Source organism: Salvelinus fontinalis, chromosome 38 (assembly GCF_029448725.1).
Source record: "Salvelinus fontinalis isolate EN_2023a chromosome 38, ASM2944872v1, whole genome shotgun sequence".
Taxonomy (NCBI): domain Eukaryota; kingdom Metazoa; phylum Chordata; class Actinopteri; order Salmoniformes; family Salmonidae; genus Salvelinus; species Salvelinus fontinalis.
In genome coordinates, this window is record NC_074702.1 from 3,810,242 (window position 1) to 3,835,353 (window position 25,112).

The 25,112-nt window shown below is 47.1% G+C and overlaps 2 protein-coding genes across 3 annotated transcripts in view; one reads left to right on the forward strand and one right to left on the reverse strand.

Moving 5' to 3' along the window:
* Window positions 1-22,230, forward strand: part of LOC129837908 (tax1-binding protein 1 homolog B-like) — a 41,320-nt gene extending 19,090 nt beyond the window's left edge. The window contains exons 12-17 of one of the 2 annotated variants that reach the window (XM_055904430.1): window positions 10,600-10,725; window positions 11,870-11,956; window positions 13,908-14,094; window positions 16,082-16,242; window positions 18,907-18,995; window positions 21,204-22,230. In XM_055904430.1, the coding sequence (XP_055760405.1) occupies window positions 10,600-10,725; window positions 11,870-11,956; window positions 13,908-14,094; window positions 16,082-16,242; window positions 18,907-18,995; window positions 21,204-21,408 (855 nt within the window). In that variant the 3' untranslated portion in view covers window positions 21,409-22,230. The remainder of the gene's footprint in view (window positions 1-10,599; window positions 10,726-11,869; window positions 11,957-13,907; window positions 14,095-16,081; window positions 16,243-18,906; window positions 18,996-21,203) is intronic. The other variant, XM_055904431.1, reaches the window with a different exon arrangement.
* A 721-nt stretch (window positions 22,231-22,951) lies between these two features.
* LOC129837909 (juxtaposed with another zinc finger protein 1-like) overlaps window positions 22,952-25,112 on the reverse strand; it is a 51,501-nt gene continuing 49,340 nt past the window's right edge. Inside the window, exon 5 of the mRNA XM_055904432.1 lies at window positions 22,952-24,997. Coding sequence (XP_055760407.1) covers window positions 24,824-24,997 — 174 coding nt within the window. The 3' untranslated portion in view covers window positions 22,952-24,823. The remainder of the gene's footprint in view (window positions 24,998-25,112) is intronic.

Sequence of the window (25,112 nt, forward strand, 5' to 3'; positions counted from 1 at the left end):
GACCAGAGTGTTGTCTCTCTAGGAGGAGAAGGAGAGTAGCTACATGTTGTGACCAGAGTGTTGTCTCTCTAGGAGGAGAAGGAGAGTAGCTACATGTTGTGACCAGAGTGTTGTCTCTAGGAGGAGAAGGAGAGTAGCTACATGTTGTGACAAGAGTGTTGTTGTCTCTCTAGGAGGAGAAGGAGAGTAGCTACATGTTGTGACCAGAGTGTTGTCTCTCGAGAAGGAGAGGAGCTACATGTTGTGACCAGAGTGTTGTTGTCTCTCGAGAAGGAGAGTAGCTACATGTTGTGACCAGAGTGTTGTCTCTCGAGAAGGAGAGGAGCTACATGTTGTGACCAGAGTGTTGTCTCTCGAGAAGGAGAGGAGCTACATGTTGTGACCAGAGTGTTGTCTCTCTAGGAGGAGAAGGAGCGTAGCTACATGTTGTGACCAGAGTGTTGTTGTCTCTCTAGGAGGAGGAGAGTAGCTACATGTTGTGACCAGAGTGTTGTTGTCTATCTAGGAGGAGAAGGAGAGTAGCTACATGTTGTGACCAGAGTGTTGTTGTCTCTCTAGGAGGAGAAGGAGAGTAGATACATGTTGTGTCCAGAGTGTTGTCTCTCTAGGAGGAGAAGGAGAGTAGCTACATGTTGTGACCAGAGTGTTGTTGTCTCTCGAGAAGGAGAGTAGCTACATGTTGTGACCAGAGTGTTGTCTCTCTAGGAGGAGAAGGAGCGTAGCTACATGTTGTGACCAGAGTGTTGTCTCTCTAGGAGAAGGAGAGTAGCTACATGTTGTGACCAGAGTGTTGTCTCTCTAGGAGGAGAAGGAGAGTAGCTGCATGTTGTGACCAGAGTGTTGTTGTCTCTCTAGGAGGAGAAGGAGAGTAGATACATGTTGTGACCAGAGTGTTGTTGTCTCTCTAGGAGGAGAAGGAGAGTAGCTACATGTTGTGACCAGAGTGTTGTCTCTCTAGGAGGAGAAGGAGAGTAGCTACATGTTGTGACCAGAGTGTTGTTGTCTCTCTAGGAGGAGAAGGAGCGTAGCTACATGTTGTGACCAGAGTGTTGTTGTCTCTCTAGGAGGAGAAGGAGAGTAGATGTGTGTTGTCTCTCTAGGAGGAGAAGGAGAGTAGCTACATGTTGTGACCAGAGTGTTGTCTCTCTAGGAGGAGAAGGAGAGTAGATACATGTTGTGACCAGAGTGTTGTTGTCTCTCTAGGAGGAGAAGGAGAGTAGCTACATGTTGTGACCAGAGTGTTGTCTCTCTAGGAGGAGAAGGAGAGTAGCTACATGTTGTGACCAGAGTGTTGTCTCTCTAGGAGGAGAAGGAGAGTAGCTACATGTTGTGACCCAGTGTGTTGTTGTCTCTCTAGGAGGAGAAGGAGAGTAGATACATGTTGTGACCAGAGTGTTGTCTCTCTAGGAGGAGAAGGAGAGTAGATACATGTTGTGACCAGAGTGTTGTCTCTCTAGGAGGAGAAGGAGAGTAGATACATGTTGTGACCAGAGTGTTGTCTCTCTAGGAGGAGAAGGAGAGTAGCTACATGTTGTGACCAGAGTGTTGTCTCTCTAGGAGGAGAAGGAGAGTAGATACATGTTGTGACCAGAGTGTTGTTGTCTCTCGAGAAGGAGAGTAGCTACATGTTGTGACCAGAGTGTTGTCTCTCGAGAAGGAGAGGAGCTACATGTTGTGACCAGAGTGTTGTTGTCTCTCGAGAAGGAGAGTAGCTACATGTTGTGACCAGAGTGTTGTCTCTCTAGGAGGAGAAGAAGAGTAGATACATGTTGTGACCAGAGTGTTGTTGTCTCTCGAGAAGGAGAGTAGCTACATGTTGTGACCAGAGTGTTGTCTCTCTAGGAGGAGAAGGAGCGTAGCTACATGTTGTGACCAGAGTGTTGTTGTCTCTCTAGGAGGAGAAGGAGAGTAGCTACATGTTGTGACCAGAGTGTTGTTGTCTCTCTAGGAGGAGAAGGAGAGTAGCTACATGTTGTGACCAGAGTGTTGTCTCTCTAGGAGGAGAAGGAGAGTAGCTACATGTTGTGACCAGAGTGTTGTCTCTCTAGGAGGAGAAGGAGAGTAGCTACATGTTGTGACCAGAGTGTTGTCTCTCTAGGAGGAGAAGGAGAGTAGCTACATGTTGTGTCCAGAGTGTTGTCTCTCTAGGAGGGGAAGGAGAGTAGCTACATGTTGTGACCAGAGTGTTGTTGTCTCTCTAGGAGGAGAAGGAGAGTAGCTACATGTTGTGACCAGAGTGTTGTCTCTCGAGAAGGAGAGGAGCTACATGTTGTGACCAGAGTGTTGTTGTCTCTCTAGGAGGAGAAGGAGAGTAGCTACATGTTGTGACCAGAGTGTTGTCTCTCTAGGAGGAGAAGGAGAGTAGATACATGTTGTGACCAGAGTGTTGTCTCTCTAGGAGGAGGAGGAGAGTAGCTACATGTTGTGACCAGAGTGTTGTCTCTCTAGGAGGAGAAGGAGAGTAGCTACATGTTGTGACCAGAGTGTTGTCTCTCTAGGAGAAGGAGAGTAGATACATGTTGTGACCAGAGTGTTGTTGTCTCTCTAGGAGGAGAAGGAGAGTAGCTACATGTTGTGACCAGAGTGTTGTCTCTCTAGGAGGAGAAGGAGCGTAGCTACATGTTGTGACCAGAGTGTTGTCTCTCTAGGAGGAGAAGGAGAGTAGCTACATGTTGTGACCAGAGTGTTGTCTCTCTAGGAGGAGAAGGAGAGTAGCTACATGTTGTGACCAGAGTGTTGTCTCTAGGAGGAGAAGGAGAGTAGCTACATGTTGTGACAAGAGTGTTGTTGTCTCTCTAGGAGGAGAAGGAGAGTAGCTACATGTTGTGACCAGAGTGTTGTCTCTCGAGAAGGAGAGGAGCTACATGTTGTGACCAGAGTGTTGTTGTCTCTCGAGAAGGAGAGTAGCTACATGTTGTGACCAGAGTGTTGTCTCTCGAGAAGGAGAGGAGCTACATGTTGTGACCAGAGTGTTGTCTCTCGAGAAGGAGAGGAGCTACATGTTGTGACCAGAGTGTTGTCTCTCTAGGAGGAGAAGGAGCGTAGCTACATGTTGTGACCAGAGTGTTGTTGTCTCTCTAGGAGGAGGAGAGTAGCTACATGTTGTGACCAGAGTGTTGTTGTCTATCTAGGAGGAGAAGGAGAGTAGCTACATGTTGTGACCAGAGTGTTGTTGTCTCTCTAGGAGGAGAAGGAGAGTAGATACATGTTGTGTCCAGAGTGTTGTCTCTCTAGGAGGAGAAGGAGAGTAGCTACATGTTGTGACCAGAGTGTTGTTGTCTCTCGAGAAGGAGAGTAGCTACATGTTGTGACCAGAGTGTTGTCTCTCTAGGAGGAGAAGGAGCGTAGCTACATGTTGTGACCAGAGTGTTGTCTCTCTAGGAGAAGGAGAGTAGCTACATGTTGTGACCAGAGTGTTGTCTCTCTAGGAGGAGAAGGAGAGTAGCTGCATGTTGTGACCAGAGTGTTGTTGTCTCTCTAGGAGGAGAAGGAGAGTAGATACATGTTGTGACCAGAGTGTTGTTGTCTCTCTAGGAGGAGAAGGAGAGTAGCTACATGTTGTGACCAGAGTGTTGTCTCTCTAGGAGGAGAAGGAGAGTAGCTACATGTTGTGACCAGAGTGTTGTTGTCTCTCTAGGAGGAGAAGGAGCGTAGCTACATGTTGTGACCAGAGTGTTGTTGTCTCTCTAGGAGGAGAAGGAGAGTAGATGTGTGTTGTCTCTCTAGGAGGAGAAGGAGAGTAGCTACATGTTGTGACCAGAGTGTTGTCTCTCTAGGAGGAGAAGGAGAGTAGATACATGTTGTGACCAGAGTGTTGTTGTCTCTCTAGGAGGAGAAGGAGAGTAGCTACATGTTGTGACCAGAGTGTTGTCTCTCTAGGAGGAGAAGGAGAGTAGCTACATGTTGTGACCAGAGTGTTGTCTCTCTAGGAGGAGAAGGAGAGTAGCTACATGTTGTGACCCAGTGTGTTGTTGTCTCTCTAGGAGGAGAAGGAGAGTAGATACATGTTGTGACCAGAGTGTTGTCTCTCTAGGAGGAGAAGGAGAGTAGATACATGTTGTGACCAGAGTGTTGTCTCTCTAGGAGGAGAAGGAGAGTAGATACATGTTGTGACCAGAGTGTTGTCTCTCTAGGAGGAGAAGGAGAGTAGCTACATGTTGTGACCAGAGTGTTGTCTCTCTAGGAGGAGAAGGAGAGTAGATACATGTTGTGACCAGAGTGTTGTTGTCTCTCGAGAAGGAGAGTAGCTACATGTTGTGACCAGAGTGTTGTCTCTCGAGAAGGAGAGGAGCTACATGTTGTGACCAGAGTGTTGTTGTCTCTCGAGAAGGAGAGTAGCTACATGTTGTGACCAGAGTGTTGTCTCTCTAGGAGGAGAAGAAGAGTAGATACATGTTGTGACCAGAGTGTTGTTGTCTCTCGAGAAGGAGAGTAGCTACATGTTGTGACCAGAGTGTTGTCTCTCTAGGAGGAGAAGGAGCGTAGCTACATGTTGTGACCAGAGTGTTGTTGTCTCTCTAGGAGGAGAAGGAGAGTAGCTACATGTTGTGACCAGAGTGTTGTTGTCTCTCTAGGAGGAGAAGGAGAGTAGCTACATGTTGTGACCAGAGTGTTGTCTCTCTAGGAGGAGAAGGAGAGTAGCTACATGTTGTGACCAGAGTGTTGTCTCTCTAGGAGGAGAAGGAGAGTAGCTACATGTTGTGACCAGAGTGTTGTCTCTCTAGGAGGAGAAGGAGAGTAGCTACATGTTGTGTCCAGAGTGTTGTCTCTCTAGGAGGGGAAGGAGAGTAGCTACATGTTGTGACCAGAGTGTTGTTGTCTCTCTAGGAGGAGAAGGAGAGTAGCTACATGTTGTGACCAGAGTGTTGTTGTCTCTCGAGAAGGAGAGTAGCTACATGTTGTGACCAGAGTGTTGTTGTCTCTCTAGGAGGAGAAGGAGAGTAGCTACATGTTGTGACCAGAGTGTTGTCTCTCTAGGAGGAGAAGGAGCGTAGCTACATGTTGTGACCAGAGTGTTGTCTCTCTAGGAGAAGGAGAGTTGCTACATGTTGTGACCAGAGTGTTGTCTCTCTAGGAGGAGAAGGAGAGTAGCTACATGTTGTGACCAGAGTGTTGTCTTTCTAGGAGGAGAAGGAGAGTAGCTACATGTTGTGACCAGAGTGTTGTCTCTCTAGGAGGAGAAGGAGAGTAGATACATGTTGTGACCAGAGTGTTGTTGTCTCTCGAGAAGGAGAGTAGCTACATGTTGTGACCAGAGTGTTGTCTCTCTAGGAGGAGAAGGAGAGTAGCTACATGTTGTGACCAGAGTGTTGTCTCTCTAGGAGGAGAAGGAGAGTAGCTACATGTTGTGACCAGAGTGTTGTCTCTAGGAGGAGAAGGAGAGTAGCTACATGTTGTGACCAGAGTGTTGTTGTCTCTCTAGGAGGAGAAGGAGAGTAGCTACATGTTGTGACCAGAGTGTTGTCTCTCGAGAAGGAGAGTAGCTACATGTTGTGACCAGAGTGTTGTTGTCTCTCGAGAAGGAGAGTAGCTACATGTTGTGACCAGAGTGTTGTCTCTCTAGGAGGAGAAGGAGCGTAGCTACATGTTGTGACCAGAGTGTTGTTGTCTCTCGAGAAGGAGAGTAGCTACATGTTGTGACCAGAGTGTTGTCTCTCTAGGAGGAGAAGGAGCGTAGCTACATGTTGTGACCAGAGTGTTGTTGTCTCTCTAGGAGGAGGAGAGTAGCTGCATGTTGTGACCAGAGTGTTGTCTCTCTAGGAGGAGAAGGAGAGTAGCTACATGTTGTGACCAGAGTGTTGTTGTCTATCTAGGAGGAGAAGGAGAGTAGCTACATGTTGTGACCAGAGTGTTGTTGTCTCTCTAGGAGGAGAAGGAGAGTAGCTACATGTTGTGACCAGAGTGTTGTCTCTCTAGGAGAAGGAGAGTTGCTACATGTTGTGACCAGAGTGTTGTTGTGTCTCTAGGAGGAGAAGGAGAGTAGCTACATGTTGTGACCAGAGTGTTGTCTCTCTAGGAGGAGAAGGAGCGTAGCTACATGTTGTGACCAGAGTGTTGTCTATCTAGGAGGAGAAGGAGAGTAGCTACATGTTGTGACCAGAGTGTTGTCTCTCTAGGAGGAGAAGGAGAGTAGATGCATGTTGTGACCAGAGTGTTGTCTCTCTAGGAGGAGAAGGAGAGTAGCTACATGTTGTGACCAGAGTGTTGTCTCTCTAGGAGGAGAAGGAGAGTAGCTACATGTTGTGACCAGAGTGTTGTTGTCTCTCTAGGAGGAGAAGGAGAGTAGCTACATGTTGTGACCAGAGTGTTGTTGTCTCTCTAGGAGGAGAAGGAGCGTAGCTACATGTTGTGACCAGAGTGTTGTTGTCTCTCTAGGAGGAGAAGGAGAGTAGCTACATGTTGTGACCAGAGTGTTGTTGTCTCTCTAGGAGGAGAAGGAGCGTAGCTACATGTTGTGACCAGAGTGTTGTCTCTCTAGGAGGAGAAGGAGCGTAGCTACATGTTGTGACCAGAGTGTTGTCTCTCTAGGAGGAGAAGGAGAGTAGATACATGTTGTGACCAGAGTGTTGTCTCTCTAGGAGAAGGAGAGTTGCTACATGTTGTGACCAGAGTGTTGTCTCTCTAGGAGGAGAAGGAGAGTAGCTACATGTTGTGACCAGAGTGTTGTCTCTCTAGGAGGAGAAGGAGAGTAGCTACATGTTGTGACCAGAGTGTTGTCTCTCTAGGAGGAGAAGGAGAGTAGATACATGTTGTGACCAGAGTGTTGTTGTCTCTCTAGGAGGAGAAGGAGAGTAGCTACATGTTGTGACCAGAGTGTTGTTGTCTCTCTAGGAGGAGAAGGAGAGTAGATAAATGTTGTGACCAGAGTGTTGTCTCTCTAGGAGGAGAAGGAGAGTAGCTACATGTTGTGACCAGAGTGTTGTTGTCTATCTAGGAGGAGAAGGAGAGTAGATAAATGTTGTGACCAGAGTGTTGTCTCTCTAGGAGGAGAAGGAGAGTAGCTGCATGTTGTGACCAGAGTGTTGTCTCTCTAGGAGGAGAAGGAGAGTAGCTACATGTTGTGACCAGAGTGTTGTCTCTCTAGGAGGAGAAGGAGAGTAGCTACATGTTGTGACCAGAGTGTTGTCTCTCTAGGAGGAGAAGGAGAGTAGCTACATGTTGTGACCAGAGTGTTGTTGTCTCTCTAGGAGGAGAAGGAGAGTAGCTACATGTTGTGACCAGAGTGTTGTTGTCTCTCAAGGAGGAGAAGGAGCGTAGCTACATGTTGTGACCAGAGTGTTGTCTCTAGGAGGAGAAGGAGAGTAGCTACATGTTGTGACCAGAGTGTTGTCTCTCTAGGAGGAGAAGGAGAGTAGCTACATGTTGTGACCAGAGTGTTGTCTCTAGGAGGAGAAGGAGCGTAGCTACATGTTGTGACCAGAGTGTTGTTGTCTCTCGAGAAGGAGAGTAGCTACATGTTGTGACCAGAGTGTTGTCTCTCTAGGAGGAGAAGGAGCGTAGCTACATGTTGTGACCAGAGTGTTGTTGTCTCTCTAGGAGGAGGAGAGTAGCTGCATGTTGTGACCAGAGTGTTGTCTCTCTAGGAGGAGAAGGAGAGTAGCTACATGTTGTGACCAGAGTGTTGTTGTCTATCTAGGAGGAGAAGGAGAGTAGCTACATGTTGTGACCAGAGTGTTGTTGTCTCTCTAGGAGGAGAAGGAGAGTAGCTACATGTTGTGACCAGAGTGTTGTCTCTCTAGGAGGAGGAGAGTAGCTGCATGTTGTGACCAGAGTGTTGTCTCTCTAGGAGGAGAAGGAGAGTAGCTACATGTTGTGACCAGAGTGTTGTTGTCTATCTAGGAGGAGAAGGAGAGTAGCTACATGTTGTGACCAGAGTGTTGTTGTCTCTCTAGGAGGAGAAGGAGAGTAGCTACATGTTGTGACCAGAGTGTTGTCTCTCTAGGAGAAGGAGAGTTGCTACATGTTGTGACCAGAGTGTTGTTGTGTCTCTAGGAGGAGAAGGAGAGTAGCTACATGTTGTGACCAGAGTGTTGTCTCTCTAGGAGGAGAAGGAGCGTAGCTACATGTTGTGACCAGAGTGTTGTCTATCTAGGAGGAGAAGGAGAGTAGCTACATGTTGTGACCAGAGTGTTGTCTCTCTAGGAGGAGAAGGAGAGTAGATGCATGTTGTGACCAGAGTGTTGTCTCTCTAGGAGGAGAAGGAGAGTAGCTACATGTTGTGACCAGAGTGTTGTCTCTCTAGGAGGAGAAGGAGAGTAGCTACATGTTGTGACCAGAGTGTTGTTGTCTCTCTAGGAGGAGAAGGAGAGTAGCTACATGTTGTGACCAGAGTGTTGTTGTCTCTCTAGGAGGAGAAGGAGCGTAGCTACATGTTGTGACCAGAGTGTTGTTGTCTCTCTAGGAGGAGAAGGAGAGTAGCTACATGTTGTGACCAGAGTGTTGTTGTCTCTCTAGGAGGAGAAGGAGCGTAGCTACATGTTGTGACCAGAGTGTTGTCTCTCTAGGAGGAGAAGGAGCGTAGCTACATGTTGTGACCAGAGTGTTGTCTCTCTAGGAGGAGAAGGAGAGTAGATACATGTTGTGACCAGAGTGTTGTCTCTCTAGGAGAAGGAGAGTTGCTACATGTTGTGACCAGAGTGTTGTCTCTCTAGGAGGAGAAGGAGAGTAGCTACATGTTGTGACCAGAGTGTTGTCTCTCTAGGAGGAGAAGGAGTGTAGCTACATGTTGTGACCAGAGTGTTGTCTCTCTAGGAGGAGAAGGAGAGTAGATGTGTGATGTCTCTCTAGGAGGAGAAGGAGAGTAGCTACATGTTGTGACCAGAGTGTTGTTGTCTCTCTAGGAGGAGAAGGAGAGTAGATACATGTTGTGACCAGAGTGTTGTCTCTCTAGGAGGAGAAGGAGAGTAGCTACATGTTGTGACCAGAGTGTTGTTGTCTCTCTAGGAGGAGAAGGAGAGTAGCTACATGTTGTGACCAGAGTGTTGTCTCTCTAGGAGGAGAAGGAGCGTAGCTACATGTTGTGACCAGAGTGTTGTTGTCTCTCTAGGAGGAGAAGGAGAGTAGCTACATGTTGTGACCAGAGTGTTGTCTCTCTAGGAGGAGAAGGAGAGTAGCTACATGTTGTGACCAGAGTGTTGTTGTCTCTCTAGGAGGAGAAGGAGAGTAGATACATGTTGTGACCAGAGTGTTGTCTCTCTAGGAGGAGAAGGAGAGTAGCTACATGTTGTGACCAGAGTGTTGTTGTCTCTCTAGGAGGAGAAGGAGAGTAGCTACATGTTGTGACCAGAGTGTTGTCTCTCTAGGAGGAGAAGGAGAGTAGCTACATGTTGTGACCAGAGTGTTGTCTCTCTAGGAGGAGAAGGAGAGTAGCTACATGTTGTGACCAGAGTGTTGTCTCTCTAGGAGGAGAAGGAGAGTAGCTACATGTTGTGACCAGAGTGTTGTTGTCTATCTAGGAGGAGAAGGAGAGTAGCTACATGTTGTGACCAGAGTGTTGTTGTCTCTCTAGGAGGAGAAGGAGAGTAGCTACATGTTGTGACTAGAGTGTTGTCTCTCTAGGAGGAGAAGGAGAGTAGCTACATGTTGTGACCAGAGTGTTGTCTCTCTAGGAGGAGAAGGAGAGTAGCTACATGTTGTGACCAGAGTGTTGTCTCTCTAGGAGGAGAAGGAGAGTAGCTACATGTTGTGACCAGAGTGTTGTCTCTCTAGGAGAAGGAGAGTAGCTACATGTTGTGACCAGAGTGTTGTTGTCTCTCTAGGAGAAGGAGAGTAGCTACATGTTGTGACCAGAGTGTTGTCTCTCTAGGAGGAGAAGGAGAGTAGCTACATGTTGTGACCAGAGTGTTGTCTCTCTAGGAGAAGGAGCGTAGCTACATGTTGTGACCAGAGTGTTGTCTCTCTAGGAGGAGAAGGAGAGTAGCTACATGTTGTGACCAGAGTGTTGTTGTCTCTCTAGGAGAAGGAGAGTAGCTACATGTTGTGACCAGAGTGTTGTTGTCTCTCTAGGAGAAGGAGAGTAGATACATGTTGTGACCAGAGTGTTGTCTATCTAGGAGGAGAAGGAGCGTAGCTACATGTTGTGACCAGAGTGTTGTCTATCTAGGAGGAGAAGGAGAGTAGCTACATGTTGTGACCAGAGTGTTGTCTCTCTAGGAGGAGAAGGAGAGTAGCTACATGTTGTGACCAGAGTGTTGTCTCTCTAGGAGAAGGAGCGTAGCTACATGTTGTGACCAGAGTGTTGTCTATCTAGGAGGAGAAGGAGAGTAGCTACATGTTGTGACCAGAGTGTTGTCTCTCTAGGAGGAGAAGGAGAGTAGCTACATGTTGTGACCAGAGTGTTGTTGTCTCTCTAGGAGAAGGAGAGTAGCTACATGTTGTGACCAGAGTGTTGTTGTCTCTCTAGGAGAAGGAGAGTAGATACATGTTGTGACCAGAGTGTTGTCTATCTAGGAGGAGAAGGAGCGTAGCTACATGTTGTGACCAGAGTGTTGTCTATCTAGGAGGAGAAGGAGAGTAGCTACATGTTGTGACCAGAGTGTTGTCTATCTAGGAGGAGAAGGAGAGTAGCTACATGTTGTGACCAGAGTGTTGTCTATCTAGGAGGAGAAGGAGCGTAGCTGCATGTTTGCTGATGAGCTGGCCAAGATGGAGGTGAAGCTGAAGGAGCAGCTGAAGACCAACGGCAGCCTGAAGCTGCAGCTGGCAGCCGAGGAGGACCGCTATAAGGTACAGCAGTACTACAGACAGGTCTGAGATCAGCTGAGGAAGACCACTACCAGGTACATTGGAGACTATGTAGAGCAGTACACAGATCTGAGATCACCAGAGGAGGATCATATAAGGTCAGTTGAGCTTCTGTTTCCTCAAACCCAAACTGACAGGTCTGGGATCAGGCTAGGAGAATCACTACCCGGTCAGTGTAGAGCAGGGTTACAGACAGGTCTGGGACCAGGCTAGGAGAATCACTACCCGGTCAGTGTAGAGCAGGGTTGCAGACAGGTCTGGGACCAGGCTAGGAGAATCACTATCAGGTCAGTGTAGAGCAGGACTCTCCTACTCCAGTCCTGGAGAGCTAGATAGTTCAAGTGATGAGAAGCCTGGTCCCAGATCAGAATGTTTTATCCAACCTCCTCTCCCTATCATTGTCATGCCATGATATAGCCTGGTCCCAGATCTGGATGTGATGTAGCCATTTCCTCTGACTTATCATAGTCATGCCAAAGCACACACAGGTCTGGGACCAGGCTAGAATCAGAGCAGATAAATAGATATCACTCCAGTTGAAGGCCAACTCCAGGGACAGTTGTGTTGATGGGCAGAGCCGGTTCAGATGAAGGCTTTATTACTGTTTATGGGAGTTCTGGAGACCGCCAGATTCGGACTCTGAAGATGTCCCAAATGGGACCCTATCCTTATATAGTGCCCTAGACCAGGGCCCATAGGGCTTTGAACAACAGTAGTGCACTATATAGAGAATAGTGTGCGGTTTGGGGCACATCCACGGAGATAGCCAGGGACGGGGTTGGACTGAGGACTCCTGTTGCCTGACTAATGCATGAGTTGGCTTTGTTCAGCTCAGCGCGGATATGTTCAGTGTCTCTGTGGAATTCAAACGGCATGTTCTGGTCTGAAGTCCCTCCTGGTGTAAATCTACTGTCTGAACAGTAACTGTTAAGGCCTTTTTATAGCTGCTATCAATTCATTGTTTGTCACTAGAGGTTAAAACTCCATGAAGGAAAAATTAGTTCTGCTTTCAAGTGTACTTTTTGACAAAGGAGCTAAGATGAGTCTGATATCAAATCATTTTCTCAACACCCATAATCTTAAATTGATGTATCCTCCATGTCTCCTGACTGTCTCCCTCCTACAGAGTCAGGTGGCTGAGAAGGGTCGTGCGCTGAAAGAACTGAAGGACACTCTGGCCGCTCTGATGAAGGACAAGGAGAGACTTGAGGAGGTTAGTATAGTTGGGGAAGTTAGTAAGTAGAGCAACACTACACTATAGCTTTAATTTCCCTCTATTCTAGACTTCTCTCTGAACTAAAAACACCCAAAAAGAGCAGCAATTTTCCCCTATCCTAATCTGGCTGGGTTTTAACACATCTCTAATTGGTGAAGTAAAGCAAAGTGACTTCTTATTTTCCATTCAATTACTCTGGACCACAGAGAAGTCCACATTGGGCCCGGGAAACTGCTGAAGGGTAGCTCGCTCGCGTACACATTCGTCACTAAGAGCAACAAAACGACCCAATTTGAGGTTGAGACTGTCAATTAAATTGGCGTCTGGTTCAAACTTCCAGTAAAACACAAACCTTCCATTGCCTTTGAAAATGAGAGGATATTCTTTTTTTAATGAATGACTAATTAAACTGTTTGTGAGGGAGAGAGAGAGACAGGGGAGAGAGAGAGAGGGACCGAGGGAGGGGCCGGGGGGAGGGACCGAGCGGGAGGGAGGGATTGAAGTGGAGGGAGCGAGAGAGGGATGGAGGGGCCGAGCGGGACCGGAGTGGAGGGAGCGAGAGCGGGATGGAGCGAGCGAGTGATGGAGCGAGAGACCAATGAAGGGAGAGGGACCGAGCGAGAGACCGATGAAGGGAGAGGAACCGAGCGGAGGGAGGGAGTGAGAGAGCGATGAAGGGAGAGGGACCGAGCTGAGGGAGGGAGCGAGAGACCGATGAAGGGAGAGGGACCGAGCTGAGGGAGGGAGCGACCGAGTGGAGGAAGGGAGTGAGAGACCGATGGAGGGAGAGGGAGGGACCGAGCGGAGGGAGGGAGGGAGGGAGGGAGAGGGAGGGACCGAGCGGAGGGAGGGAGGGAGGGAGGGAGCGGGAGGGACCGAGCGGAGGGAGGGAGGGAGGGAGCGGGAGGGACCGAGCGGAGGGAGGGAGGGAGCGGGAGGGACCGAGCGGAGGGAGGGAGGGAGCGGGAGGGACCGAGCGATGGAGGGACAGGGAGGGACCGAGCGGAGGGAGAGCGACCATAGTTCTAGGAGCTGCTGTGAGGAGGTTGTGGCCAGTATTGACTCTCCTGGAGAGGAGGGACATAGAAATGTAGCTGAAGTTAGAAATGTAGCTGAAGTTAGATCTGTAGCTGGCTAACACGCTGACCACACCGAGCGCTGCAAAATAAATGGACACATACATGTTATTCAATAATTGCACCCACACTGCTCGCACGCCCCAAGGAGCGTCTGCGTTGCCAAGCACTAAAATAGAAGTCAGTTCTATTTGTGACGCTGAACGCGGTGGAAGTCCTGCCTCTCCCATCTCCTCATTGGTTTATAGAAGCATATATCCATTTGCCATCTCCTCATTGGTTATACCCACGTGGGTGATTGAAAGATGAACTGAGGTCAGTCGGTCACCTTATTAGGAAAGTTAGATGCCAATCGCCATATAAGGTCCAAAGAAGAAAAAGGAGGAGAGATGACTAGAAACTATTCGGTTGACTGTTTTATGTGTGGATTAATTGTCAGAGTAGAGGACCTTGTGCATTTCAGGTAAAATAACAACTCAATGTTTATATCCCAGGACAAATTAGCTAGCAACAGCAAGCTAGCTAGCTAAATTGGCATAAATGTTTAATGCTTTTCGACCTGTCCCCAAATGAATATAATTGGTTCAGAGTTTGTTTTGATATTTCAACTTGGGTGTCGTGATCGTGCGCGTCTGGTCCGGGCATGGTGTCTGTGTTTTCTTCCCAGGACCAGCTACACTTTGAGTGACGTTTCAGACGTGGTACTTCTTAGCATCAAAAGATCATATTTACAATATATGAATACATTTCCTCCACAAGATTGCACAATTCTGTTAGAGAAAATACAAGATCAGTTATTATAAAATATTCTCTTTCCAATCCTAAATCTATAATAATGTAATAGTGTCTGTTGTCTTGTCTGTCCCCACCAGGATCTCCAGAAGACCGATGGTGCTGGTAGGAAGACGGAGGCTGTAGTGTCAGAGGAGATGAGAATTCAGTCTGTGTTCCTGCAGTATCCCCTGCCCTACCCCCAGGATGCCCCCACTCCACTGCTGGTCCCCCAGAGCCCCACACAGCTGCACTTTGGGAACCCCTACTCCACCTCAGACGCAAGAGGTTGGTCCCCCCTCCCCTTACTAATCCTACTCCACCTCAGTCACAATTCAGTTTAATATGAGAGGTTGCCCCCCCCCCCCCCTTACTAACCCTACTCCACCTCAGTTTAATATGAGAGGTTGGTCCCCCCCTTACTAACCCTACTCCACCTCAGTTTAATATGAGAGGTTGGTCCCCCCCTTACTAACCCTACTCCACCTCAGTCACATTTCAGTTTAATATGAGAGGTTGTCCCCCCCCCCCCCCCCCTTACTAACCCTACTCCACCTCAGTCACATTTCAGTTTAATATGAGAGGTTGTCCCCCCTCCCCTTACTAACCCTACTCCACCTCAGTTTAATATGAGAGGTTGTCCCCCCCCCCCCCTTACTAACCCTACTCCACCTCAGTCACATTTCAGTTTAATATGAGAGGTTGTCCCCCCTCCCCTTACTAACCCTACTCCACCTCAGTTTAATATGAGAGGTTGTCCCCCCCCCTTACTAACCCTACTCCACCTCAGTCACATTTCAGTTTAATATGAGAGGTTGGTCCCCCCCCTTACTAACCCTACTCCACCTCAGTTTAATATGAGAGGTTGTCCCCCCCCTTACTAACCCTACTCCACCTCAGTTTAATATGAGAGGTTGCCCCCCCCCCTTACTAACCCTACTCCACCTCAGTCACATTTCAGTTTAATATGAGAGGTTGGTCCCCCCCCTTACTAACCCTACTCCACCTCAGTCACATTTCAGTTTAATATGAGAGGTTGTCCCCCCCCTTACTAACCCTACTCCACCTCAGTTTAATATGAGAGGTTGTCCCCCCCCCTTACTAACCCTACTCCACCTCAGTTTAATATGAGAGGTTGGTCCCCCCCTTACTAACCCTACTCCACCTCAGTCACATTTCAGTTTAATATCAGAGGTTGTCCCCCCCCTTACTAACCCTACTCCACCTCAGTTTAATATGAGAGGTTGTCCCCCCCCCTTACTAACCCTACTCCACCTCAGTTTAATATGAGAGATTGTCCCCCACCCTTACTAACCCTACTCCGTCCTCAGTCACATTTCAGTTTAATATGAGAGGTTGGTCCCCCCCCTTACTAACCCTACTCCACCTCAGTCACATTTCAGTTTAATATGAGAGGTTGTCCCCCCCCTTACTAACCCTACTCCACCTCAGTCACATTTCAGTTTAATATGAGAGGTTGTCCCCCCCCTTACTAACCCTACTCCACCTCAGTTTAATATGAGAGGTTGTCCCCCCCCCTTACTAACCCTACTCCACCTCAGTTTAATATGAGAGGTTGGTCCCCCCCTTACTAACCCTACTCCACCTCAGTCACATTTCAGTTTAATATGAGAGGTTGCCCCCCCCCCTTACTAACCCTACTCCACCTCAGTCACATTTCAGTTTAATATGAGAGGTTGTCCCCCCCCCCCCCCCCCCTTACTAACCCTACTCCACCTCAGTTTAATATGAGAGGTTGTCCCCCCCCCCCCCTTACTAACCCTACTCCACCTCAGTCACATTTCAGTTTAATATGAGAGGTTGTCCCCCCTCCCCTTACTAACCCTACTCCACCTCAGTTTAATATGAGAGGTTGTCCCCCCCCCTTACTAACCCTACTCCACCTCAGTTTAATATGAGAGATTGTCCCCCCCCCTTACTAACCCTACTCCACCTCAGTTTAATATGAGAGGTTGGTGGCTCCCGTATTGTCCCTTACATACATATCTATTTCCCTTCTAACTCAATTCACATTCATTCAATTGCTATTCATTTCATGTGTAATTTATTGTACCTTGTACCTGAAATGATTCAATATGCTTACATAGGATATAGAAATGCCGGTAACTTTCCCAGCAATCCCGGCTGAAGGATTCCTGGATTTCCTGATTCTGAGAATCATCCAACTGGGAATTCTGGGAATTTTGAGAACGCGGATTTTGTCAACCCTAATATGCTTACATTCCTTTTGACCCTCTCTTCTCCATCACTCTAGACGGAGCGGACGGGGAGTTCTCTGATGACCTGCTTCCCCGCCTTCCCCCTGTGGGCCCCCCCTCCTGGGATAGTAACGTGGTCTGCATCCAGCCAGCACGCAACCTCAGCCGGCCCGACGGCCTGGAGGACCCAGAGGAGCAGCAGAACAACAACAACAATGTGAGTCAGCTAGTCTGGAAACAACCACGGTAGTCAGCTAGTCTGAAAACAACCACGGTAGTCAGCTAGTCTGAAAACAACCACGGTAGTCAGCTAGTCTGAAAACAACCACGGTAGTCAGCTAGTCTGAAAACAACCACGGTAGTCAGCTAGTCTGAAAACAACCACGGTAGTCAGCTAGTCTGAAAACAACCACGGTAGTCAGCTAGTCTGGAAACAACCACAGTAGTCAGCTAGTCTGAAAACAACCACGGTAGTCAGCTAGTCTGAAAACAACCACGGTAGTCAGCTAGTCTGAAAACAACCACGGTAGTCAGCTAGTCTGAAAACAACCACGCTAGTCAGCTAGTCTGAAAACAACCACGGTAGTCAGCTAGTCTGAAAACAACCACGGTAGTCAGCTAGTCTGGAAACAACCACGGTAGTCAGCTAGTCTGAAAACAACCACGGTAGTCAGCTAGTCTGAAAACAACCACGGTAGTCAGCTAGTCTGAAAACAACCACGGTAGTCAGCTAGTCTGGAAACAACCACGGTAGTCAGCTAGTCTGAAAACAACCACGGTAGTCAGCTAGTCTGAAAACAACCACGGTAGTCAGCTAGTCTGAAAACAACCACGGTAGTCAGCTAGTCTGGAAACAACCACAGTAGTCAGCTAGTCTGGAAACAACCACAGTAGTCAGCTAGTCTGAAAACAACCACGGTAGTCAGCTAGTCTGAAAACAACCACGGTAGTCAGCTAGTCTGAAAACAACCACAGTAGTCAGCTAGTCTGAAAACAACCACGGTAGTCAGCTAGTCTGGAAACAACCACGGTAGTCAGCTAGTCTGGAAACAACCACGGTAGTCAGCTAGTCTGAAAACAACCACGGTAGTCAGCTAGTCTGAAAACAACCACAGTAGTCAGCTAGTCTGAAAACAACCACGGTAGTCAGCTAGTCTGGAAACAACCACGGTAGTCAGCTAGTCTGAAAACAACCACGGTAGTCAGCTAGTCTGAAAACAACCACGGTAGTCAGCTAGTCTGAAAACAACCACAGTAGTCAGCTAGTCTGGAAACAACCACGGTAGTCAGCTAGTCTGAAAACAACCACGGTAGTTAGCTAGTCTGAAAACAACCACGGTAGTTAGCTAGTCTGAAAACAACCACGGTAGTTAGCTAGTCTGAAAACAACCACGGTAGTCAGCTAGTCTGAAAACAACCACGGTAGTTAGCTAGTCTGAAAACAACCACGGTAGTCAACCACGGTAGTCAGCTAGTCTGAAAACAACCACGGTAGTCAGCTAGTCTGGAAACAACCACGGTAGTCAGCTAGTCTGAAAACAACCACGGTAGTTAGCTAGTCTGAAAACAACCACGGTAGTTAGCTAGTCTGAAAACAACCACGGTAGTTAGCTAGTCTGAAAACAACCACGGTAGTTAGCTAGTCTGAAAACAACCACGGTAGTCAGCTAGTCTGAAAACAACCACGGTAGTTAGCTAGTCTGAAAACAACCACGGTAGTCAACCACGGTAGTCAGCTAGTCTGAAAACAACCACGGTAGTCAGCTAGTCTGGAAACAACAACGCTAGTCAGCTAGTCTGAAAACAACCACGGTAGTTAGCTAGTCTGAAAACAACCACGGTAGTCAACCACGGTAGTCAGCTAGTCTGAAAACAACCACGGTAGTCAGCTAGTCTGAAAACAACAACGGTAGTCAGCTAGTCTGAAAACAACAACGGTAGTCAGCTAGTCTGAAAACAACAACGGTAGTCAGCTAGTCTGAAAACAACAACCGGTAGTCAGCTAGTCTGAAAACAACACCGGTAGTCAGCTAGTCTGAAAACAACAACCGGTAGTCAGCTAGTCTGAAAACAACCACGGTAGTCAGCTAGTCTGACAACAACAACCGGTAGTCAGCTAGTCTGAAAACAACCACGGTAGTCAGCTAGTCTGAAAACAACAACCGGTAGTCAGCTAGTCTGACAACAACACCGGTAGTCAGCTAGTCTGAAAACAACAACCGGTAGTCAGCTAGTCTGAAAACAACCACGGTAGTCAGCTAGTCTGAAAACAACAACCGGTAGTCAGCTAGTCTGAAAACAACAACCGGTAGTCAGCTAGTCTGAAAACAACACCGGTAGTCAGCTAGTCTGAAAACAACACCGGTAGTCAGCTAGTCTGAAAACAACCACGGTAGTCAGCTAGTCTGACAACAACAACGCTAGTCAGCTAGTCTGAAAACAACCACGGTAGTTAGCTAGTCTGAAAACAACCACGGTAGTCAGCTAGTCTGAAAACAACCACGGTAGTTAGCTAGTCTGAAAACAACCACGGTAGTCAACCACGGTAGTCAGCTAGTCTGAAAACAACCACGGTAGTCAGCTAGTCTGAAAACAACCACGGTAGTCAGCTAGTCTGGAAACAACCACGGTAGTCAGCTAGTCTGCCTTAAAGCTAGACCAGAGGAGGCTGGTGAGGGGAGGCTCCTAGTAATAACTGGAGTTGAATAAAGTGTACGTTATGAAAGCATGTTTGATTTGATACTGTTACCTTTATTCCAGCCGTTACAGCTGTTCTCTGATTTAAGTGACACCAGCCTCCACTGAGGTTCACTCCACAATATGTTGCATCATACACAGTGGGAGGATTATTTCTGAAGTAGTTTTCTACCCTCCACCACAGGGCAATGCCAATGAACAGCCTGCAGCAACTACTGAACCCCACAGCCCATTCTTAAATGATGGACAGACTCCCCTTGGCTTCGAGTCCAGGTAACACACACACACACACACACACACACACACACATTGAAGGCCTGAGCTCCCCAAAATGCATTGAAGTTGGTCTCTCACCCCAGCACAGCAGCTTCCCAGCTCCAACCTGTGTAAAGTCTTTGTTCTGAAATGTAGGTGTTAACATGAGTGGCCCAGCTAGTGGCCCACCCACGTAGAGTAGACCCCCTGACAGATGGTCTTTATTAGCCTGTTAGCTGTCCTGCTCTGCTCCCTCTGCCAACATCATCACTTGGCTGCTCATTAACACAACACTCTCTCAATACCTTCTCTCCCTGTTGCCGTCTCAATACCTTCTCTCCCTGTTGCCGTCTCAATACCTTCTCTCTCTGTTGCTCTCTCAATACCTTCTCTCTCTGTTGCTCTCTCAATACCTTCTCTCTCTGTTGCTCTCTCAATACCTTCTCTCTCTGTTGCTGTCTCAATACCTCTCTCTGTTGCTGTCTCAATACCTTCTCTCTCTGTTGCTCTCTCAATACCTTCTCTCTCTGTTGCTGTCTCAATACCTCTCTCTGTTGCTGTCTCAATACCTTCTCTCCCTGTTGCTCTCTCAATACCTTCTCTCCCTGTTGCTCTCTCAATACCTCTCTCTGTTGCTGTCTCAATACCTTCTCTCTCTGTTGCTCTCTCAATACCTTCTCTCCCTGTTGCTCTCTCAATACCTCTCTCTGTTGCTGTCTCAATACCTTCTCTCCCTGTTGCTCTCTCAATACCTCTCTCTGTTGCTGTCTCAATACCGTCTCTCCCTGTTGCTCTCTCAATACCGTCTCTCTCTGTTGCTCTCTCAATACCTTCTCTCTCAATACCTCCTCTCCCTGTTGCTCTCTCAATACCGTCTCTCCCTGTTGCTCTCTCAATACCTTCTCTCCCTGTTGCTCTCTCAATACCTCTCTCTGTTGCTCTCTCAATACCTTCTCTCCCTGTTGCTCTCTCAATACCTTCTCTCCCTGTTGCTCTCTCAATACCTCTCTCTGTTGCTCTCTCAATACCTCTCTCTGTTGCTCTCTCAATACCGTCTCTCTCTGTTGCTCTCTCAATACCTTCTCTCCCTGTTGCTGTCTCAATACCGTCTCTCCCTGTTGCTCTCTCAATACCTTCTCTCCCTGTTGCTCTCTCAATACCTTCTCTCTCTGTTGCTCTCTCAATACCTTCTCTCTCAATACCGTCTCTCTCTGTTGCTCTCTCAATACCTTCTCTCCCTGTTGCTCTCTCAATACCTTCTCTCCCTGTTGCTCTCTCAATACCTTCTCTCTCTGTTGCTCTCTCAATACCTTCTCTCTCTGTTGCTCTCTCAATACCTTCTCTCCCTGTTGCTCTCTCAATACCTCTCTCTGTTGCTGTCTCAATACCTTCTCTCCCTGTTGCTCTCGCAATACCTTCTCTCCCTGTTGCTCTCTCAATACCTTCTCTCTCTGTTGCTCTCTCAATACCTTCTCTCTCAATACCGTCTCTCTCTGTTGCTCTCTCAATACCTTTTCTCCCTGTTGCTCTCTCAATACCTTCTCTCCCTGTTGCTCTCTCAATACCTTCTCTCCCTGTTGCTCTCTCAATACCTTCTCTCCCTGTTGCTCTCTCAATACCTTCTCTCCCTGTTGCTCTCTCAATACTTTCTCTCCCTGTTGCTCTCGCAATACCTTCTCTCCCTGTTGCTCTCTCAATACCTTTTCTCCCTGTTGCTCTCTCAATACCTTCTCTCCCTGTTGCTCTCTCAATACCTTCTCTCCCTGTTGCTCTCTCAATACCTTCTCTCCCTGTTGCTCTCGCAATACCTTCTCTCCCTGTTGCTCTCGCAATACCTTCTCTCCCTGTTGCTCTCGCAATACCTTCTCAATACCTTCTCTCTCTGTTGCTCTCGCAATACCTTCTCTCTCTGTTGCTGTCTCAATACCTTCTCTCCCTGTTGCTCTCGCAATACCTTCTCTCCCTGTTGCTCTCGCAATACCTTCTCTCCCTGTTGCTCTCTCAATACCTTCTCTCCCTGTTGCTCTCTCAATACCTTCTCAATACCTTCTCTCTCTGTTGCTCTCGCAATACCTTCTCTCTCTGTTGCTCTCGCAATACCTTCTCTCTCTGTTGCTCTCGCAATACCTTCTCTCTCTGTTGCTCTCTCAATACCTTCTCTCTCTAATCTTGCTTTGTTTCTTTCCCCATCTCTTCCTAACTCCATTCTCTCTCTCCTCTGTGCAGTGTGAACGTCCACATGCGCTGTCCACTGTGTGAGTTGATCTTCCCGCCCAACTACGACCAGAGTAAGTTTGTGGAGCATGTAGAGAGCCACTGGAAGGTGTGCCCCATGTGCAGCGAGCAGTTCCCCCTCGACTGCGACCAGAAGATCTTTGAGAACCACGTGCTCACCCACTTTGACTCCGCCAACGTGCTCAACTTTGACTAAACTTCATTTTCTGTCAGTCGCCACTGAAATGAAACTGCCTTTTCCCCTGCCAGGTGTGACGAACTCATTCTGATTCACTTTTAGGACCGGTGACGTTTTGATTAGCGTCTTTTATTAACTAGGGAAAAGGTCTTCATATTTGGCAGTGTGATTGGTGCTCTGATTTGATGTATAATTCAGACCAGGGCTATATATCTGTTTGAATCAGTCTTTAATAATAGCTTCTTTAACATGAAGTGTCCCATTTATTTGTTATTCCTCTGATTCTATTAGTGAGATGTGAAATGCTATGGCTGTGCTCATCTCTGACCACTTGATCAGTCCCAGACACTACGTGAAGTCAGCTACATCAAGCATTTTACCAAAACATGCATTTGAACCGTTCCAACCAAAATGCTTTCCCCTGAGCGTCATAGTAAAATTCAGGTATTCATTATGTTTAGAAAGCAACTGCCTCGGTGCACTATATGCAGACAGACGGGACAAATCATTTGCTTCTCAACCTGATTATATTATCTTTAAATCATCTATTTTAGAATCATATTTTAAGAGCCAACGGCATTATAAGCTTTCTCAGTATGTGTATGTCTGGTTAGAAAGAGCTGTTATATTTGAGTGTCAGTTGATTCTCATGATTTAGTTCTCCACTGGTTTGGTTGTCTGAATAAAGAAGTCATGTTTCACCTATCGCTACTGATTAACATGCCAGGATTCTGTTAGATCAGAAACTATTCTTTGTTATTTCACGATTATAGAAAACCTTTGATTTCTTTGAGTCCCATGTAATGAAATCTGAACTAATAAAGTCTGTTTGGAACAATATAGAGTATCAGACTATAATATAGCCACTTCTTCATGTACATACTCAGTCAGGGCTACATGTACATACTCAGTCAGGGCTACTGACTACATGTACATACTCAGTCAGGGCTACATGTACATACTCAGTCAGGGCTACTGACTACATGTACATACTCAGTCAGGGCTACTTTGTAAAGCAGACCTGCGTCTCAATGTTTTAAATGGAAAACATCTGTAATGGTGCAGAAATGTCCAGGTACACAGAGGCAGTTGTAATGTAATAGCAGCTAGTTTTGTACATCACCGTCAGCTACAAAACAACCTCTGCTGTTGCCTTAGTTTATAGGGGTGGCAGGTAGCCTAGTGGTTAGAGTGTAGGGGTGGCAGGTAGCCTAGTGGTTAGAGTGTAGGGGTGGCAGGTAGCCTAGTGGTTAGAGTGTAGGGGTGGCAGGTAGTCTAGTGGTTAGAGTGTAGGGGTGGCAGGTAGCCTAGTGGTTAGTGTAGGGCTGGCAGGTAGCCCAGTGGTTAGAGCTTTGGGCCAGTAACCAAAAGGTTGCTAGATGGAATCCCTGAGCTGACAAGGTAAAAATCTGTCGTTCTGCCTCTGAACAAGGCAGTTAATCCACTGTTCCCCGGTAGGCCATCATTGTAAATTATTTGTTCTTAACGGACTTGCCTAGTTAAATACGGGTAAAATAAATATAAATACACACACACACAGTAAGGGTCATCATTCTCCAGAAACATATGAAAATATAATTTAATGCACTTGAGACAATACATTTACTATACACATATCAAATACTTCCCTCCGTATGTACTGGCAGTATAATACTGTCAATGACCATCTGCATTCTGCATTCCAAATGGCACCCTATTCCCCATTTAATGCACTACTTTTGACCAGAGCCCTATGGACTAGAGTGAATAGGCTACCATTTGGAACGCACACTTAACGTGTAGTTCCATAAGGACATTGATTTCCATGCAGTGGTGATGTTTTGATGGGTTGTTGATTAGCCCCTTGCTCTCTCTGATCACCAGTATGACACAGTACCTTTTATAAGACTACATTAAGAGGCTAGAGGGACAAAAGAGGAGAAATAGACCAGAAGTGAGATCTGGCCATCTTTTATTTTGACAAGAATGTCTACTCTAGTTCAAGTTAGCCATTCCTGAAGAGTCACTATGAAGCTATACACAGATACTTACTGCATTGGAACTCAATCTTGTGGTCTACAATTCAAGGCAACCAGATACATAATCTCACCACAGGAAACACTGGAGATCTGAACAAATGTAAAACTCCTTGGAAAAGTTGAGTACTTCCGGTCTGGCTCTCTCTAGTTCCTGTGACTGCTACATGTCAGGTTGGTGTCTGCAGCAGCAGAGAGTTATTGGCAACGAAAACCATCCTAATTCTGTTGGCAACTGGTTACTACAAAGTGCTTAAATGCTTCAAACGGCTTTGGCGAAGAAGATAACTGATCAGCACCCTAGAATTGAAGGGCTCTGGATAACTGGGACTCCTGTGACTCCCAAGATTCCAGTGAACAGCATTACAGCTGATTCTAAAATACTGTGTGTTTCCCAAATGGCTCCCTATATAGTGCACTACTTCTGTTTGACCAGGGCGCCGTTTGGGACGCAGCCTATCAGAACACATGGGCAGGATTGTGGTGCTGAAATGCCTGTGGCGAATTGTCACCTGAGAGTCTTTTAGTTCTAAAACACAAAACAAGTTTAGTGAAAATCCTAGCAAAGTGAATCATAAAACTACACTTTCAGAACATGGCAAAAAAAATATAAAGGGAATACTATTTTACACCTGATTTTGAAAGTTTATACATCCTTCAGGAATATATCGTCATCTTTTACAAACATTCAGATTTTCTTGCCTCCGTTTTGTGATGGTGTGGTGGTGATGCTTGCTTTCTCCCCTGGCCTCACCACTCCCATGCCCCTTTTCAAACACAGCATTACCTGAACACTCGAGTCAAATTCATTAGGTTGCAATGTACACAACATATCTGTATGTAAATGTTCCACCGGGTTTTGCTCTGCCGAACACAGCCCAGAAGCATGGCTGTGAACCTTGACTCATGGTGCTTTCAAGACAATTGGGAACTCGCGGGGGGAAAAAACAGGTCGTCAGTGATTTTCAGGTCGGAAAGTCAGAGCTCTAGAAAGATGCCAGAGTTTCCGAGTTGGATGACTGTTCGGAATTCCCAGTCACAAAAACAAGAAAAAAGATCCCTGCACTGAAGTCGGAGAGTTCCGAGGTGTTTTGAACGTGGCAATACGCTCGCTTTCAAACGCATCATCATCTTAACAGCAAGTCCTATGTGCCAAACACGTTATCAAAAAGACACATGATCGCTCAAATGTGAAAAAGTACACAGCTGTCAAGAAAATACATTCCAAAAAATGTAAAAAAAAAAAAATACAAATAAGGTAATTTTAAAGCATGCAATAAAAGAGTAGTGTACTGGAAGAAGAAGGAAAGTGTGTGTGTGGAATGGGACACAGCCATTTCTGGTGATGGTGGGTCCATAGAAACAGAATCACTAGAACAGGATGATGTTCAAGGGATTCTATTTCTGTGGGGACGGTACTACTGCTGCATCTTGTGGATGTGGGTGGAGACGGGCGGGTGGAAGTTGATGGTGTGGTGCCTCAGGCCCTGGGACGTCTTGTAGCTCTTCCCACAGCGGCACTTGAAAGGCTTGCGGACGCGGATCTGTGTCCGGTGGCCGTTCTTGGCGTGGTACTTGATCCCGTTCACATTCTGAATGAGGGGAAGGGGACAGTACAGAGTGGGAGAGGGCAGAGTAAGCTACGTTTGCATTAGTCCAGTGTTCTCCAGTCCTGGGGTGCTACTGGGTGTGTACAGGGCCCTTTGA